General features: G+C 41.4%; 1 protein-coding gene across 1 annotated transcript in view; it reads left to right on the plus strand.

The window, feature by feature from the left end:
- The window catches only part of ZRANB1 (zinc finger RANBP2-type containing 1), a 45,533-nt gene that overhangs the window by 8,281 nt on the left and 19,431 nt on the right, over positions 1-17,821 (plus strand). Inside the window, exons 3-4 of the mRNA XM_015820094.1 lie at positions 14,569-14,756; positions 16,250-16,403. Coding sequence (XP_015675580.1) covers positions 14,569-14,756; positions 16,250-16,403 — 342 coding nt within the window. The remainder of the gene's footprint in view (positions 1-14,568; positions 14,757-16,249; positions 16,404-17,821) is intronic.

The raw sequence follows: 17,821 nt of genomic DNA on the forward strand, positions 1-17,821 counted from the left end.
CTCCCTCGACGCCCAGCCAGGTCTCAGTAATACCCGCCAGGTCCGCACCCCCCTCTAAAATAAGATCTTGTATGAGGGGGGCCTTATTTACCACGGACCTGGCATTACATAACAACAGCCGGTAGTCCCGGGCCGGAGGATCTAAGTCTCCTGGAGACCGAGTAGGGGCCTGAGGACCGGAGCACCCACAAGCTTGTAAGTATGATTTTAATAGTCCATACTGATATTGTTTACCCTTATAGATAACTCACTGATTTGGTTCAAAGTGAGGGTTCTTCTATATGAAATGTTGACAAAGTATCTGGGAATAGAGAGGGGGATTACTGAGTTGTAATGGAAATGGGAAACTCTGGTTCTATCTGTTTGGGAGATCTAGATCCAGATCGTCCACTGAAGGGTAATGTATGTCTTCACACAATAAGACCAGCTAATGCTAGAAAAGAAAAGTTGCAGTAAGACAGAGTAATATTTGTCTTCTCCAGCACAGGAGATGGAGAATCCACCAATGGGTTTGGTCTGTCTTCCTGCCCATTAGATCAGGTTAGTCAAACTTGCCACGCCTGTCCTGGACTAGGACACACCCAGTCTTGACTTCATCTCCAGCCCAGACGGACGTGGCAACTTGGGTCCCAGTTTAGGCAGGTAGATAAAATCTTTTGATGAATTCTCCTTCTTTCCTAATTGCTGGGATCAGCACTGCTCCAGTTTGACTTCGGAGGTTTTTGGCTCCTTTCCAAGAGAGAGCGGAGGCTTCCGTTCTCCTCCTCCTTGCCTTTGGCGGCGCTGGGATCAGCGCCGCGGTTGGGAAACCCCCACCCCATAGCTTCTGGCCTCCGCAGAGGCTCCAATTTCACTTTCTTCCTTCTCGTCGGAGGTTTTGGCTTCTTTCCAAGCCTCAGGGAGAGCGGAGGCTTCCGCTCTCCTTCGCCTCGCAATTGACGGCGCTTGGATCAGTGCTGCGAGCGGGAACCCTTCCCTCAGCTCCTAGCCGTTCGCAGAGGTCTCTGCTAGCCGTCTTGTGCCTTCCCTCAGAGGCCTCGGGGGCCTTTTCTCTTGCGGCCAGAGCTTGCGGCCGCCATCTTGGAAGCCGCGTGGCAGCCTGCCGCAGCCTAATTGGCCGGATTCGTCGGCAGGACCTCCCATCTAAACTCACTCAACACTGCGGCTTCTCTCTCCGGTCGCCTGGAATTGCTACAGGCGACTATCTCCTTGCTTCCTGATGGCCGTTGCATCCTCCGGTAGGTGTGCCTGCCATTTTGGACCATGCGGCCGGAATTTAACGGAGGCAACAGGAGTGGGGGCATATCCCTTCTCATTAGGCTTCAAGCCTAATCCCTTTTGTCTCTTTCTTTCTCCCTCGGAATTCGTCCAGCCCCTGGGTACTTCTACAAGGAAGTTGGAAGGGTAGCGGCCGCCATCTTGAACGGCCTACATACCCGGATAACCATCCCCATCCAGGCATCAGGGCACAGGGCGCACAGAGGCCACTTCCCCTGGATGCCACACTGTCAAGGGTACCCCGCCTCAAACTGTAGAGATTGCGTGCCTTAGGCAGTGAAGCAGGCCAACAAGGGCTGCTGCAGAACACAGGCACAAATCCAGGCCTCATTCTGGTGCCCCATCCTTCCTGGCCACCATTTAGCGGGCTAAGCATTGGACTGCAGTCACCACGTGGAGTCCACCCGCCACGCAAAAGTGCTGACACTTATCAACTCGCTGGCCTTGTCACCACTGCGCACTCTACGAGCAGGCTGGCTGTCATCACTCACCTGATTTTGCTGCGGCCGTAGACACTACCGGATCCCCTGGGCCAATTACCGGTCAGGTGGCCAGGGGAACAGGGAGAACTCTAGTATCCCCCTGCTCCAACTGCCTTAGTCCAATCCGCCAATTTATCCGCTGCCTGAGTTCCCCCTCAGCACAACCTGAGATAACTCACATCAGGATGGAGGAATCCACGGCTCCCCAACCTAAGGAGACCACCCCTCCATCCACTAGCTGTAAAAGGCACAACCTTCCTCCAACCAGGAGGTGGCAAGCAGGATCAAGGCCAAGGCTAAGACCATCTCTGTAAAGAAGCCTTCAAAATTGGCAGAGAAACAGGCCAGCAGGAGGCACCAGGCTTTGGAGAAGAAATTTTCCAAAGCACAGAGACAGGCCCTGGCAGAGGCGGAACAGACCAGGGCAGTCAGCTGTTTGGAGAGGCCCTAGCACCTTATTTGACCGAGAATAAGGATAAGCGGAAGGTGTTGACCCACCTCAGCCGGTGCGCTGACAGGTGGGCCAACCTGTATACCCGCAGACAGTCCTTTCGATCAGGAGCAGTTACAGGCGCAACCCACCCTTCCCGCCCCACCACGGCCAGACAGGATCGACTGCCTGACAGATCAGGCTTCCGACCCAGACAGCAGTCCCAGGGCAAGCGGCCCTTTCGGGGTGGGCCGTCCCTTTAGAAGGTCCAAGTGACCCTCGGGCGACCCCTCCCATAGATGGCAGACTGACCCTCTTTGGCCACCAGTGGGAGACCACCACCACAGACTCCTGGGTCCTCCAAATCATCCAATACGGCCTGTCCCTAGAATTCGTGTCCAGACCACCAGGGCGCTTCATGCCTTGTCCCCAATCAAGGAACCCTGTAAAAAAGGGCCTTATGCAAGAGGCCATTCGCCATCTTTTAGACATAAGAGCCATAGAACCGGTGCCGGCTGGTCAGAGGGGTGGAGGATTCTATTCCATCCTCTTTGTGGTCCCCAAGACCTCGGGAGGATGGAGGGCGATTCTGGACCTCAAGGGTCTCAATCGTCACATTGCATACCGAAAGTTCAAGATGCAGACGCTCCAGTCCATCTTGGGCAGCGTGAGAAACGGAGACTTCCTGACATCCATAGACCTCACGGAGGCTTATCTGCACATCCCCATCCTCCCCGACCACCGGCAGTTCCTCAGGTTCTGTTATGTGGGCCATCACTACCAATACAGGGCACTACCGTTTGGCTTGTCGTCAGCTCCGAGGGTGTTTACCAAAATACTGGCAGTGCTCGCCGCACACCTGAGACTGGTGCCGACACACGTCCAATGCTATCTGGATGACATCATCCAGTCATCATCCCTCCTGGCCGCCCAGTCGGACCTAAGGTCGGTGATCAGGGTCCTCCAGGACCATGGGTTTTCAGTAAACTTTCAAAAGAGTCAGACAGTTCCCTCGACCGACTCCTGCACCTAGGCGCCATAATAGACACAGTCGGTTGCCAGGTTTACCTGTCCCAGGAACGACGGGACAACATCCGAGCCCTGGCCCTCAAGGTCCACAGAGAACGTGTAGTGACCCTGGCCGTTCTTTCCCAGTTACTGGGAAAGATGATATTGTGCATAGCGATTGTACCTTGGGCCAGATTACATTCCAGGAACCTCCAGTGGTTCCTATTCCCCTTCCAAAGGTTGGGCACCAGCTCCTCCAACCAAAAGGTAAGGGTACCTCCCCAGACCTTAGGATCTCTAAGGTGGTGGTCTTCACCAGAGGTAGCCAGAGGGTCCTCCTTCAAGGAACCCGTTCGGCTCACGCTTACGACAGATGCTAGTCTGTTCGGCTGGGAAGCACACATGCAGTCACAGTTGGCTCAAGGGCGGTGGTCTCGGTCGGACCTGAGGCACAACATCAACTGGTTGGAGCTCAGAGCCATACACCTGGCTCTCCACCACTTCCGCAGCAGAGTTGCGAGGCAACACGTGCTGGTCCTTACGGACAACGTGGTGGCAAAGGCCCACGTGAACTGGCAGGGGGGTACCCATTCCAGGACCCTCATGGCCGAGGCCCAGCTGTTGGGCTCCTGGGCAGAGACCAACCTCGCCTCCATCAGGGCTGACCACATCTCAGGGGAGGCAAACTGCCAGGCGGACTCCTTGAGCAGGTCCACAGTGGACCACTCAGAATGGCGCCTGTACCCGGACCTCTTCGGGGAGATCTCAGACAGGTTCAGCCTGCCCGTCATAGATCTCCGGCCAACTCCCAACTCCCAAGATTCTTCTCCCGGTTCCCGTCCCCAGGGGCGGAGAGAGTGGATGCTCTTCAGGGTCCATGGCCGGAGGGCCTGCTTTACGCGTTTCCTCCTCTCCCCCTGATTCCAGCTGTCATCCGCAAACTCCTGCAGGAGAAGGCGGAGGTGCTTCTCATGGCCCCGTATTGGCCACGGAGGCCGTGGTTTGCCGACCTCGTGAGTCTCTCCAATTCTCCCCCATGGAGGATCCCTCCGGGTTTCATTTCTCTCAGTCAGGGGGCCCTGCATCATCCAGACCCCCAGTGGCTTCAATTGACTGCCTGGCACTTGAACGACGGATCCTGACTGAGGACTCCTGTTCACCAGGCGTCATCTCCATGATTCAGGCCTCCCGGAAGAACTTCTGCCATTGGTGCGAAAGACACCATTTGACTATCTCGGATTTAACAGTTCCAAGGATCTTGGAATACTTACTGGAGGGTCTTGACAGGGGCTTGGCACCTAATACCATACGCAGACAGGTGGCGGCTCTCTCCACCATACTTACCTGTGAAAACTCGATGCCGTCATGTCAGCATCCTTTGATACGCTCCTTTATCAAGGGCGCCACCAATACCAAGCCCCCTGTGGTTCATAGGTATCCCTCTTGGGAATGGCCGCGGGTCCTATGGCCTCTCACCAGGGCGCCTTTTGAGCCTCTCAGAACCGGTGACCTGCGATCCCTGTCTCTCAAGGTCACATTCCTGGTGGCAATTACATCTGCCAGGAGGATCTCTGAGTTGGCGGCTCTTTCCATCAGGGATGACCTATGCATCTTTCATCGGGACTGGGTGGTCCTTCGCTTGGACCCTACCTTTGTTCCCAAGGTCAACACCTTGTTTCATAGGGCTCAGGAAATCGTCCTTCCAGATTTCTGTCCTAATCCGTCTCATGACCTGGAATGGCAGTGGCATACACTTGACGTGCACAGGGCCCTCCGCTGCTATATCAAGCGGACAGCGGCCTTCCGCAAGTCTGAAGCCTCTCTTCGTGTCCTTTCACCATTCCTCTATGGGAAGGAGGGTGTCTGCCTCTACGATAGGCAGATGGATCAGGGCTTGCATTGCGGGGGCGTACCAGTCGCATTCCCTGCCGGTTCCAGGTCATGTCACGGTGCACTCGATGCGGAGTGCAGCTACCTCCGCGGCATGGGCCACTCAGACATCCATCGAGGACGTTTGTAGAGCGGCTACATGGTCTTCGCTTCACCTTTCGTAAAGCATTACAAACTGGACAGGTTTGCATCCGCAGATGCCTCCTTTGGCCGGAGGGTCCTCCAACAGGTGGTACCTAGGGACGAGACACCGGACCTGACTGTTTCCCTTCCACAGGGACAGTGAGGCTTTGGTACATCCCATTGGTGGATTCTCCATCTCCTGTGCTGGAGAAGGGGCGTTGTCTTACCTGAATGCCTTTTCTCAGCACGGAGATAGAGAATCCACTCCCACCCTTTTTTCCTTTTGAGTCAGCCAGGTCCTGTGTTAGGGTTCTGGGAGCCAACACGTCAGACTATAGTCAGTGGCTTTCGCCCTTGTCAAGACTGGGTGTGTCCTAGTCCAGGATGGGCGTGGCAAGTTTGACTAACCTGATCTAATGGGCAGGAAGACAGACCAAACCCATTGGTGGATTCTCCATCTCCGTGCTGAGAAAAGGCGTTCAGGTAAGACAACGCCCCTTCTTAGTGAATTTGTCTTCTTATGGAAGATTCAGACCTATCTAGTAAGATGAGGTGGACCAAAGACATGTTCCCCAAAACTAGTTTCAACTTGTATCTGGAGTGACAGAGCTTCAATAGGCTCCTAAGGAGATGCAGCCTAATTCCAGTCAGATAAGGGAGTTAAGGATGGAGTAAAGAACCCATGTTATAATCTTTAAAAATGCAGATTGGATAACCTCTAATCTAAAAACTTCATTATAAATTCATAACCAAGCACCATGTAATATTGAGCCAGCACTTTAGCCTTAAATAATTTGACAGTTGCTTTACAGAGCTATGTGAAATGTATATTTTATAATTGCGAAAGATGCTGTTTGGGCTCTTATAAAAAGGTCCTTTACTTGATTGAGCCTGTGAGTAGATGATTGAAAGTGGATGCCTGTACATTTAAAGGTTATATAACTCAATAGATCTACTTATTAACCTTCCGGATAATTGGGGACTTGAAACCCTTTCTGGAAAATGTTAAAAAAAAATTTAAAAAAGAAATTGATCTCAGCCTGTTCGCTATGTCAATAGTAAGAAGCTTTGAGGCACCTACACAGGCTTCAAGGCATCCACTTGACATAGAGAAGAATAGGAACAGGGCAGTGGGTAAGAGATAGAGAAATTCTGGTTTTAGCAAACATAATTTTTGAATTTCACCCTATAATATATAGATTATACAACAATGGGGCTAAAATTGTATAATAGGAAAAGATCTCCTTTGTATATTGGTGTCTGAGTGTAATGGTTTTTGCCAATTTAAGAAAACAAAAAATCAATGTAGTTAATTTCTTCAGAATTTGTCATATGGTATAGAGTAAAAGGGCGCCTTTAGATTTATGAAAGCAACACAAGGACCACGTTTGAGAAAGTTATAGTATTTTTTTGGCTAGATGATATAATATTCTGTACTGGTCCATGGTTGAATAATCAGGTCCAAACACTGCATGCTCTAGGGCAGCGGTTCTCAACCTATGGGTCGCGACCCCATTTGGGGTCGATCGACCATTTCACGGGGGTCGCCAAGCAAGGCTGTCCGCCATTTTTTTCCCCTTTTCCGGCGGGTGCCTTACCTCCCTTGAGCTGCACCAGCTGGTGGTCGGCCTGCTCCGTCTCTGCCGCTTGCCAGCTACGCCTCGGCCGGCGCAGGGGGCGGAACCATGCATGCGTGGCACTCCCGGGCAGGGAAAGTCCTCGACGTACGACCGGTTGGGTAGTCCTCGACTTACGACCAGTTTAGTCCTCAACTTACGACCGGTTTAGTCCTTGACTTACGACCAGTTGGGGTCGCGGCATTAAAAAGGTTGAGAACCACTGCTCTAGGGCTAAGACACTTTTGCATCCAGTCAAGAAGTATATTAATACAAATCCTAGACATATAATTTACTAATTATGATTACTGTAAGAGCCAGGGCAGCAATTTGTTGAGTCAAATGTTGTCCCCTTTTCTATAATATCAGAAGAATGATCAAATTAAATCACTCTTTTAGTATCAGGAAAGAGTTATTTATGGCGTTGAAGCGAAGGGTTGGCACGGACATATGTCAGGTGAGCCTGGATTTTAGGATTTCTGATGTAACTGTCTCTGCTAGAGGGCTTGCTAGTTTTGCTTTTTTCTGAACTTCTGTAACTTCTGGGAGCCATTCACAAAGGGGATCATCTGGTAACAAAGATGGAAGGATCCCCTCCTAAAGCTATATTTAATAAATAGCAGAATTGTACATACTAAGAATCATCAAAGATTAAATTATTTTTGTTAGCTGAGTTATATCGAAGATTGGAAGATGAGGTGTGAGAACAGACAGCCATCTTCATTTGTGATGTGTTGTCTGTACTGCAGAATAATATGAAGTTTGCAAACCAGAAGTTAAAATAATTGAATTGACATCAGCAATTTATTTATTTATTTTATATTTCTCCTCTTCAAACATTCTTATAGTGGCTAATGATAATAAAATACATCAAATAAAATAAAACCAGAATTACAATTAAAATAGACAAAAAGCAATTAAAATACAATTAAAACTTATCAGTAAAAATAAATCTCAACCAAACTTAGCCAATGAATCTGTTTAAAAACAAATAGCTTGCATTAATAAATATCATTTCTTGAGGGAAAAAGAGTGCTAGCCTCATCTTTTAAGTATAAGGGCCTCCAGATCTGGAGGCATTATGATAACGTTCTTCTGACTTCATCTCCCTAAATATTCACTTGAAATTGTCAGATGAAAAACTTAAAATCCAGAGAGAATAATATGTGAGAGTAAGTGGTCTTACTCAGAAGATGGACGTATTCAGAACTGGATACTGAACACAAATAATATCAAATCACTATTCGTTTATTTACATTTATTGATGTAATAGAGAAACAGAGGATGTGTGTCCAGAAAAAATAATACAGGACAGAACAAATTCTTACAGGACTCATTAAACAACCTCCTCCAAGATCTGGGAGAATAGCCAGGTTTTCAGTGCCTTTCAGAACATCTTGTTGTAGCAAGAGATTTATTTGCTCCCTAAAAATGTTGCCATCATTACTTCAGCTGCAACATTTTGGGCCATCTGAAGTTTATGAAAGCTGAATAGTAGGCTACAATGGTTTAAATGGAAAATAAATATGTAATTCAGAATAATGGTCCTTACAACATATTTTGTGGTGTCTGAAAAACTCAGTGATCTATCTGATTTTATTTTTTTAGATTGTTTTAATTTGCAAAATATTAGCCTCAAGTCATAGCCTATATTTCCATGGACCGCAAAAGCATTCTTAGAAAATGAAATTATTGCTCACTTTTTGCTTTTGAGTTTATAAATGTTTTGTGAATGGCCATACCCATCTTAACAACCATTTTTTCAAATGTGCCCACTGGACCCCAGATGTTGAGAATCTCTGAAGTAAAATGTTTGTTCTAATGACAAGATTGGTTCTCCAATAATTAGTTTAGTTGGTCCACTAATGTCATTTATGTTCATGCCCTCTGTATTGTCATCAAAAGATTTAGAAACAGCCTCTACAGTAGTGGCCAAAATTGTGGAAACCTTTTAGGAAAAGTGTATTTTTGAGGTTTGATGGCTAATAACACCACTTTTTTGGGGGGAGTAGTACCATAAAATTATATATCAATGGAAAGATAATTTAATCAAGAATGTAATGCAACAACAATTGTTTCAATTATCTGTACTGTATTCTATGAAAAATTGTAGCCAAATAACCAGAAAAAGGAAGCACAACTTACTTAGGTTGATATCAGGTAGCTTTCCTTCATCTGATTGTAGCCAATGAGCATGAGTGTTTAGAGAGCCAATCAGGTGTCATCTTGTTTTTGGCAATGAGCCAATCACATCACAGTAGGATTCATTTATTAATGTTATGTATTGAAGCTGAGAGGAGAACATTTGTCAGTGTGTTATGTGATCACTATCAAGTTGGTTGAGGTTTTTTGTGTTCTTGCATCAGTGAGCTTGTAAAACATAATAAAATTAAAGTAATGGTGCAAACAGTTGACTGGTTGCCCAGAAAGTGATGTAAAATAGTATTATTAAGTGAACAAGGCTACAGTTATAAAGAAATTAGAAGAAAAATTGGTGGAAACTTAACCAAAGGTGGCTTTTCTACTGTACACTTTTCCCAAAAGGTTTCCACAATTTTGGTCACTACTGTAGTTTGTTGACGCTGTAATTTCCAAATGAAACATGATCTTTGAACAGTTTCTTTGTATTTGGATGGAAAGGCACAGTAGAGTTAATCATCATTATAGTAATGAAATCAATAAAACCCAGATGCCAGGTGGAAGCAACCAAACTCTAAAAGAAATGATAATCCAGTGACAATCATCTCAGCATTTCCATTTTCAACCTACCTCCAGAAAGATTGGAGCCTTCATAAAAGATTTCCTCTGGATCCCATCCCAGATACTATGGAAGAGATACTATGGCTAATCATAATCAGACACTCATGAATCACTCAGAGAACATAATATTTTTGTTCAGATTTTTCAGCAACATGACCAAAGCAGTTTTTGTTCTATAACCAACCTGAAACTAGATTCAAATGACCTAGAAAACTGACATTGTCCAAATATCCTTGGAGAAAAATTTCTGGTGCACAGTTCAGTACTTTGCTTGGCTAAGTAGTTCCTGTTTGTGTACATAAACACAGGGCTTTTTTTTGTCATAGAACGCCCAGAAAGGAGTTCCGGCACCTTTTTTGGATGGAACCTTGTACGATTAGGCAAGGCGGGTTGTATGATGTGTGTGAGTTCCGGCACCTTTTTATTTTTTTTACAAAAAAAGCACTGCATAAACACAAATATGTATCTATGGGTTCTTCATTCTTCTTTGTAACATTGCATTCTATTCTAGATAATCCCTTCTTTAACCAAACCACCAAATCTATAATGAGTTGCCTCTCCAGGATGCAAATGCAGTATGAAGTTAAGGAAGTTGCTTTCCTCTAACAAATAATTATATGATTTGAGTAAGCATTTGAGGCAGATAAAAGAGTGAATTGGTTTGTTCCCTGCTTCTAAGTTTACCTTTACTGTTTCTAACCATAACTATACAATTCTTCAGTATACTTGCTTCTTTACATCTTTTAGTATTGGACAGAATTTATATGTGCTGTATGTTAATTGGTTGCAATTCTATACATTTTAAAAAGGATCATATTCTATAACAGAATACTGAAATAACCCAATCAGACATATAGTATGATTTACATGCCCTTAATAAAAATATTATTCTAGTTAGTTGTAGAGACAAATTGCTGAAATAGGAGGAGACTTATAAAGGTTTTGAACTGTTAAATCTCTCTAATGAATTTGTTCAGTTCAATTGGCCAAGGATTGTGCAAGATCTATCATCCTACACAAGAAGTTTCATATTGTCTGAAATATAATATGTAATCCAGTGATCCAATATAAAAACAGCAGGGGGAGATAAATTGCTAGGAATCTTTGCTGGAAAAGGTAAAGATTAGAAGGAAAGAAGGATTAACAGTGTTTCTTTGTTATTTTTCCATATTTCAGGTGTCTTTTTCAGCTTAGGTTTAACTCCAGTAACTGTGAGTAACATGTAATTTAGGTTTGTATTGTATTATTTTGAAAGTGATGTTTGAATTATTTGTGAAATAGATTTTAACACCCTTTAGCAACTGGTTTTCCACAGTTTCTGAGAGTGCCTTAGCGTTCAAGGAAGTAGGTATATAAATGGAAAAAAATAGGACAAGAAATGTGTGCCGTACTTAATCTGCTTTATTTCATGAGGGTAAAAACAAATTTCCATATTCTTGTTTGTGCCTTGTCCAGCATTTTTGTGCCAGTTTTCTCTACCATTCTTCTCTGATATTCCAGCAGGAATTTATTTTACTATGAATTTAATCCATAATTGGTTATAAGGAAAGGGATTTTTATTTGAATAGTTTTGGAGTCAGATGTTTCTTGAAGCAAATCTTGTTTAGCAAATACTACATATGTTTTAGTTGTCCACTTTGTCATGATTCTTGGGTTTCAGATGTATAGTGAGTTGTGGTTCAAGAGTAAATTGTATGGGTATTTAAGTTCGCATTCCAGCCTGAATGAAGATGTTAAATTGCTGTTCTTTAGAAGATTACTTTTCCTCTTTTGACATTTATGCCAAACAGAGGTGTTTTTTTAAAATGGATTGTACACAGCTTTATATATGTTTTACAAGGAACTACTATATTGACATTTGTTTCATTTTTCTGCAATCTAGCAATTATGTGCAAAATGAAATAGCTGAACATTCAAGCCTATATGGTAACAAGAAGAGAAACAAAAAATCACCTTTTCTCCACTTTTATTGAACCTGTGGATTCTCACTTGGTAGTCCTATTCAGAGTGACTTGAACCTTTTTAGGTAATGATAAATGGGGCTAAATGTCTTCCAACCTGTTGGATGAGTTTGTAAGTTTCTTTGCAAGTGGAATTGCTCATATCATTTTTATTTGGACATCAGTTGGGTAAAATTTATTATGGTGAGCAGAACAGCATCTGGTGCTACAATCTGAGCTTCCCTTGAGCTTGGGAAACTGAATAGGAAGGAACTGAATAGGGTTTTCTTTAGTATATGGACTCTGCCAGCTGCAGGATAGGGAAAATAATAGGGGCATTTTCACTGTGGATGTCTGTTAGTAAATAACTTGGGACTACATTGATAGTACATAGGCGAAGAACTTTGTTATACTTCATTAGCAAATAAAGAGGTCATCTTCTGTTAGGTTCATACTCTATCAAATAGACAACTTTAAAACACAATTTTAATTGTTTTAAGCAATTAAAAGAGAGCCTTTTAGACAGCCTAAAACAGTGGTGGCGAACCTATGGCATGGGTGCCAGAGGCGGCACTCAGAGCCCTCTCTGTGGGCACGCGCGCTGTCGCCCCAGTCCTAGCCCTTCAGCTCGGTTTTATAAAACCTTTTTGCTTTAGGCCTCCGCCGCCGTGTACAAAAAAAAAATTCAATCAATCAGTCAATTTCAACTTCTCGCGGGAAAAAAAAAGATCTTGCAAAGTTGGAATTGATTGATTGAACTTTTTAGTCCCACCCAGTCTGCTGTTACCACCGCAGCCATGCCCAGCCAATGGGCCACACCCACCCAATGGGTCACACCCACTCGGCACCCGACGATGCATAAGTGGATTTTGGGTTGCAGTTTGGGCACTCGGTCTCTAAAAGGTTCACCATCACTGGCCTAAAATGTATATGTGCCTTTGATATGGATAACATATGTGCTTCCCACAATGTTTTAGAAATAATACTACTAAGCTGACACAAAACAGCTGCACATAATTTTCCACTTGAGCTTTACTTCTGTGTTCTTCCAGTGACCTGACTGAAGTATTTCTGCCATTATCTGAATAAGTTCAAATATATGCAAACTTTCTGGGTGCTCTGTTCTTATGATTGCTCCCTTCCTTGTCCATGCTGTGAAACCATTAATTAACAATCTTTAGTTAACTATATTTTGTTTAGGTTCTTAGCTAGTGCTGAATGTGGTATCTATAGTTTTTTTATTAAGAACCTGTGGGAAAAGACACTTAAATAAAGATTAGTATTGGTTTTTCAAAATCTGCAAATCCAACACTCTTAAACTATTTATAATACTTACTAAGGCAAAGTATGATTGTCCAGTTGCAAAAAAAGGTGAATTTTGGTAGTCAGCTTCTTCAACATTCTAATATATATTTTTGCTCTGGAAATGAGGATTCATATCTTCAGCTCCCATTAAGGTATTTTTTTTTTCATAAAGAATTTGCTCATTTCTTATTGTCTCTCTTATTGTCCATTTTGGCGCTTAGTCCAATTTACTTTTATTTCTCTTTCAGCTTACTATAATACAAGAGTAGAACTTCTCTCTAGCAGTTATTTTATTCCGTAGGAAAAGAAGAATCTCATTTCCCTTGAACCAGAATTTTTGATTTCTTGAAGTCTATTCCCATTAAAAAAAATTGAACAAGACTTAAAAAATTAACCTAAATAAAGATCAAATCTATTCTTTCTTTAAACAGTTTACTATGCTCTTGGAATCTTGGGGATTATATTAAAATGAATCTGTAATAAAATCCACTCATTTACTGTCTTATTCATAACTTAGCACTTCTCAAATAGTTAATCAAGAAGTATCTTCCATTCATAAGTCACTGCTTAAATAGCATTTTTTCTTAGTTTTTCCTCCCTCTTGATATTTTGTTTTTATGGATGCATCCTTTGTGAGACAAAGCTATGACAAGTTGATATCTTTTTCCAGGTAACGCATCACTTTTGTATCAGTCGGCTTCTTGTAATACAGGATGGTTGTTTTTCTAAACTCATATTTTGAAATGGCATATTTTTATACCTTCAGTCAATATGTAGTACTAAGACATGCGACCTGTATTTTGGAATCATTGAGTTAGAATGGAACATTTCAGCTTTTAAGTCTAACCTCATGCTCAGTAATCCAAATCCCTGATATTTAGCTGTCGTGTCTGTTGCTAAATCTTTATTTTTGCAGAGGAGAATTCAGGAAAGTGGCAATTTTCTTATTGTGATCTAGTTGTTTCTGACAAGTTCCATCGCCATTTAATCATTAAATTCAGTATGTAATCTTGGACCCATCAAATGCTTTCATTCCAATATAAGTCCATCAAAATGTTGAGAGGGTGAAATGGAGGGCAATGTGGGTTTTATTTTGGAATACGAATAGGATAAAAAAAACCTTCTCAACAGGTTGCATACTATGATTGACAAGAATTCAGTACATTATATGACATCATGGTCAATTTAGCCATATTCAAGCTACATGCAGGCGTTTGTGAAATCTCCCTAGGCAAGTTGATACAGGATTTCATATTAACTCATTTAAATAAGTATGATGAGGGTTGGATAATCCAGCAGAGTGCTTCTAAAGTCAATTTCAAATACTTTCTTAGTTGACATACTGTTAGTACAGGCAGATTTGTTATTAAGAAACAATTTTTAATACATAATGTTTAAGTTCTTTTCACAGTAGTCATGTAGTATGTATAAGTGGATTTATTCTTAAACTATCATGTTTAGATGAAATTGAAACACACACACACACAAATTGCAAAGAGGCAGTTTGCATTCTGTCTCCTAGAGAGGTATCAAATGACTTACACTTTCAGAGACAATGTAGGGAAAAATCTTATTGCAGCACTGTGTGCATGTTATCTGTTATCAGTGAAGCTTTCGTTTAATTACAACTACATTTACTCCCCTAAACAGGATTCCGAGAATCTGAAAATAAAATTCTAATTAGAAATTTTAAAAAATAAAAAATTAAATTTCTGATACATTTTCCATGTCTCCAGGGGTAGTAGAAGGCGATCTAGCTGCTATTGAAGCTTATAAATCATCAGGAGGAGATATTGCACGGCAACTTACTGCAGATGAAGTACGCTTGTTAAATCGGCCTTCTGCTTTTGACGTGGGATACACACTAGTTCACCTTGCAATACGTTTTCAGAGACAAGATATGTTAGCAGTTCTGCTTACAGAGGTGAGTTTTCATTACTGCTCATTAGTTAATTCACCGGACTAAATGAATCTGGGTGCCAGTATTGGTTAAAAATTCAGAGTGAGCCCCGTAAAAAATTAGACTAAGAACACAATTTTCTTTGATTAGCACAATTTTTCATTTAATTTGTAATATTTCTGAATCGGAAAAAGTGCTGATCTTTTGTGACTAATTTTCTTCCACATGGAGCTAATGGGAACTTTAATGCACTCTAGGGAAGTGGAAATTCTTTGCAAAGGATGAAGAAAGGCAAAAAATGAATTAAAGTGCATGTACCTGAATTCAGAGACAACCAAGAGTTACTTTTTAAGTAGCAGCCTGGGTCTAAAAAGAGGTGCTTTGACTGTGCTTTTCTGTGTTTTAAAGAAAAAAATCTCTCAAAGGATTTCTGCAGACCATGTAATAACACTGTAGAAAATACATATCTCTCAGTATTGTGCCATTTGGGAACTTTGGGAAACAAAAAGATTTCTTAGATGCCTTAATATTAGGTGTGCTCCCAAAATGTGGTCACATGACCACTGGAGAGATGGAAGTGACATTTTATGATGGCAAAAAGTGCTTGTATAGCCCTTCTGGGTCCATCGTAATTTTAATGGTCTTTAAGAGACCAGTCATAAATTGAGGACTACCTGTGTACCTATTTGGGCCAAGTAAGGCTGACACAGATAATTTTATTTCTAGTGTAGTCCCATTATTTAATTACTGGTCAGCATTGTCTCTCAAAGTAGTGTTTAAGCATTATTGAAACATCAAAATTTTATTATCTCATAGAACACAATAGTGATTCTCGAATTTTTGCATAACTATGACTTTCAAATCAAATTAATTTGTGAGACTATCACCATCAAATGAATGAAATAAATGGTTTTCATGATATTAGGACTTGGTAAAATAATGTTTAATAATTAATTTTTAATTTATATATCACAAAGGTTTTCAAACTTTGTGGTATAACTTCCTGTTATGGGCTTGTGCAGTCAAACCTCTGGATTACAGAAGTGCTTGCATTCTTTCTGTGTTTATCTCCACCAATTCTGTTCATTATGTTTAACAGAAGGTTAAACTAGTCCATGATAAGCTAGTAACCTTTATACCAGAGTGGAAATTTGAACATAAATTTATTTATTACATTTATTTGCTGTCCATCTTGTATTGAAACAACTCTGGGAGGCTTACAGCACTAAAACATTAAAATCCTAAAAGATAAATATTTCTAAAACAATAAAAATGGAAATCACAACTGAAATAAAATGATAGTTAAAAAATGAGGAGGGAGGGAAGGGGGAGAGGAGTAGGTGGGATTGTCCCTTAATTGTTCCTACCTCAACACTTCAATAATGTATCTTGTTGATTCTTGTTTCTGAGTTGACTGAAAAGTGTCTGTAGGAATAGAAATCGCATGATGTATATTTTTGTATATGTAATACTTTTATCTTTTAAAGCAAATAAAGTAATTAAATATCATCTTACAGGTGTCCCAGCATGCAGCTAAGTGCATTCCTGCTATGGTGTGCCCAGAGCTTACTGAACAAATCCGGCGTGAAATTGCTGCATCTCTTCATCAACGGAAGGGAGATTTTGCTTGCTATTTCCTAACTGACCTTGTTACGTTTACGTTACCTGCTGGTAATTACGAGATGCTATTAATTTGTACTTTAACTGGTTTAAAGACTGTATAAAAGTGCCAACTTCTAATTTTTTTTTTTTGTGGGTGTTATGGTAGAACTCTCATTAACCATTTTTTTCATGTGAAGATACCAAACAAGGTTAACTAATACCATTTATAATAGAATTCAGAAAAAAATTAAATTTCTTTGGTGATATTTGATTAGAATTATTAGTAAATAGATTATGCAAGTATTACAATCTGTTTCAAATTCTGATACTTGTTGGGATAATATCTGAAATATCTGTACTTTGTTATTGGCTGATGAATACGGATAGTCTTTGACTTATAACCGTTCATTTAACAACGGTTCAAACTTACAGTGACTTTGGAAAAAGTGACTTTTGACCTGAATTGCACTTATGATCATTGTACCAATCTGCAGTCATTTGATTGCAATTTGGACATTTGTCAAATGGCTTGCATTTACAACCATGTGCAACACGCTGTAATTTGCGACCAAATGCCCAGTGAGGAAACAGGATTTGGTTAATGAATATGTCATTTGCTTAACAATTGCAGTGATTTGCTTAATGATTGCTGTAAAAATTATTGTAAAGTAGAGTCCTACCACAATGACTCGCGGTGGAAGCTCTGGTTCCAATTGTGATTGTAAGAACTACCTGTTGTAAGGACTACTGCTGCTTGACAAAGGATTTTTGTGATTGTGTAATCAGTGCAGGTACAGATTTTCTTTGAAAGAAATTTCAATTGTGACTGAAATTGATGAGATAGTGGAATAGGAAATTATTGATGTATCATATGATTTATATAATGAAGTAGATGTAGTTTGGATATGCAAATAACATCCTGAAGGGAACTAGAGTTTAATCTGCCCAGTGATTAATAATTGTAACTGTAAGTACACACGACTTATATGTGTATTCTCCTCTTTTGTCACCACTTATTTATTTATTTATTTATTTATTTACATCCCCCTTTATTATTTTTTTAAACAATTGCTGTGGTTTTTAGGTTGTAAGCTTTGAGCAGAAGCTGACTGCTACAAAGATAGATTTATTATTCCTATCTTGAAACAAAGCAAATTAATCAAAAATCTCAAATTAATAAAATAGAATTAATAGTCTAAGTCCCAAGTGCTAGATTTATCACATTTGCACCATTTGTTGCTGCATTTTCACTCTAGCTACACAAAACATAGCTATTGTGTTGACATTACCACAATGGGAGTCTAAAAGAACAAAATGTGTGTAATATATTACTATCTTTTCTGGAAGATGTCACCAAACAGTAGCATGTAAAAATTGCAGGAAAGACACCTTGGACAGGTTGGCAGGTTCCTTCCATTAATGGGAATTCCTTCCTATAATAGAACGGATTGGAGTAGCTTGTGCCTAACTTTTTTTAAAAAACATCT

The sequence above is a fragment of the Protobothrops mucrosquamatus genome, unplaced genomic scaffold (assembly GCF_001527695.2).
Source record: "Protobothrops mucrosquamatus isolate PMUCROS unplaced genomic scaffold, P.Mucros_1.0 scaffold1062, whole genome shotgun sequence".
In the NCBI taxonomy this organism is placed as follows: Eukaryota; Metazoa; Chordata; class Lepidosauria; order Squamata; family Viperidae; genus Protobothrops; species Protobothrops mucrosquamatus.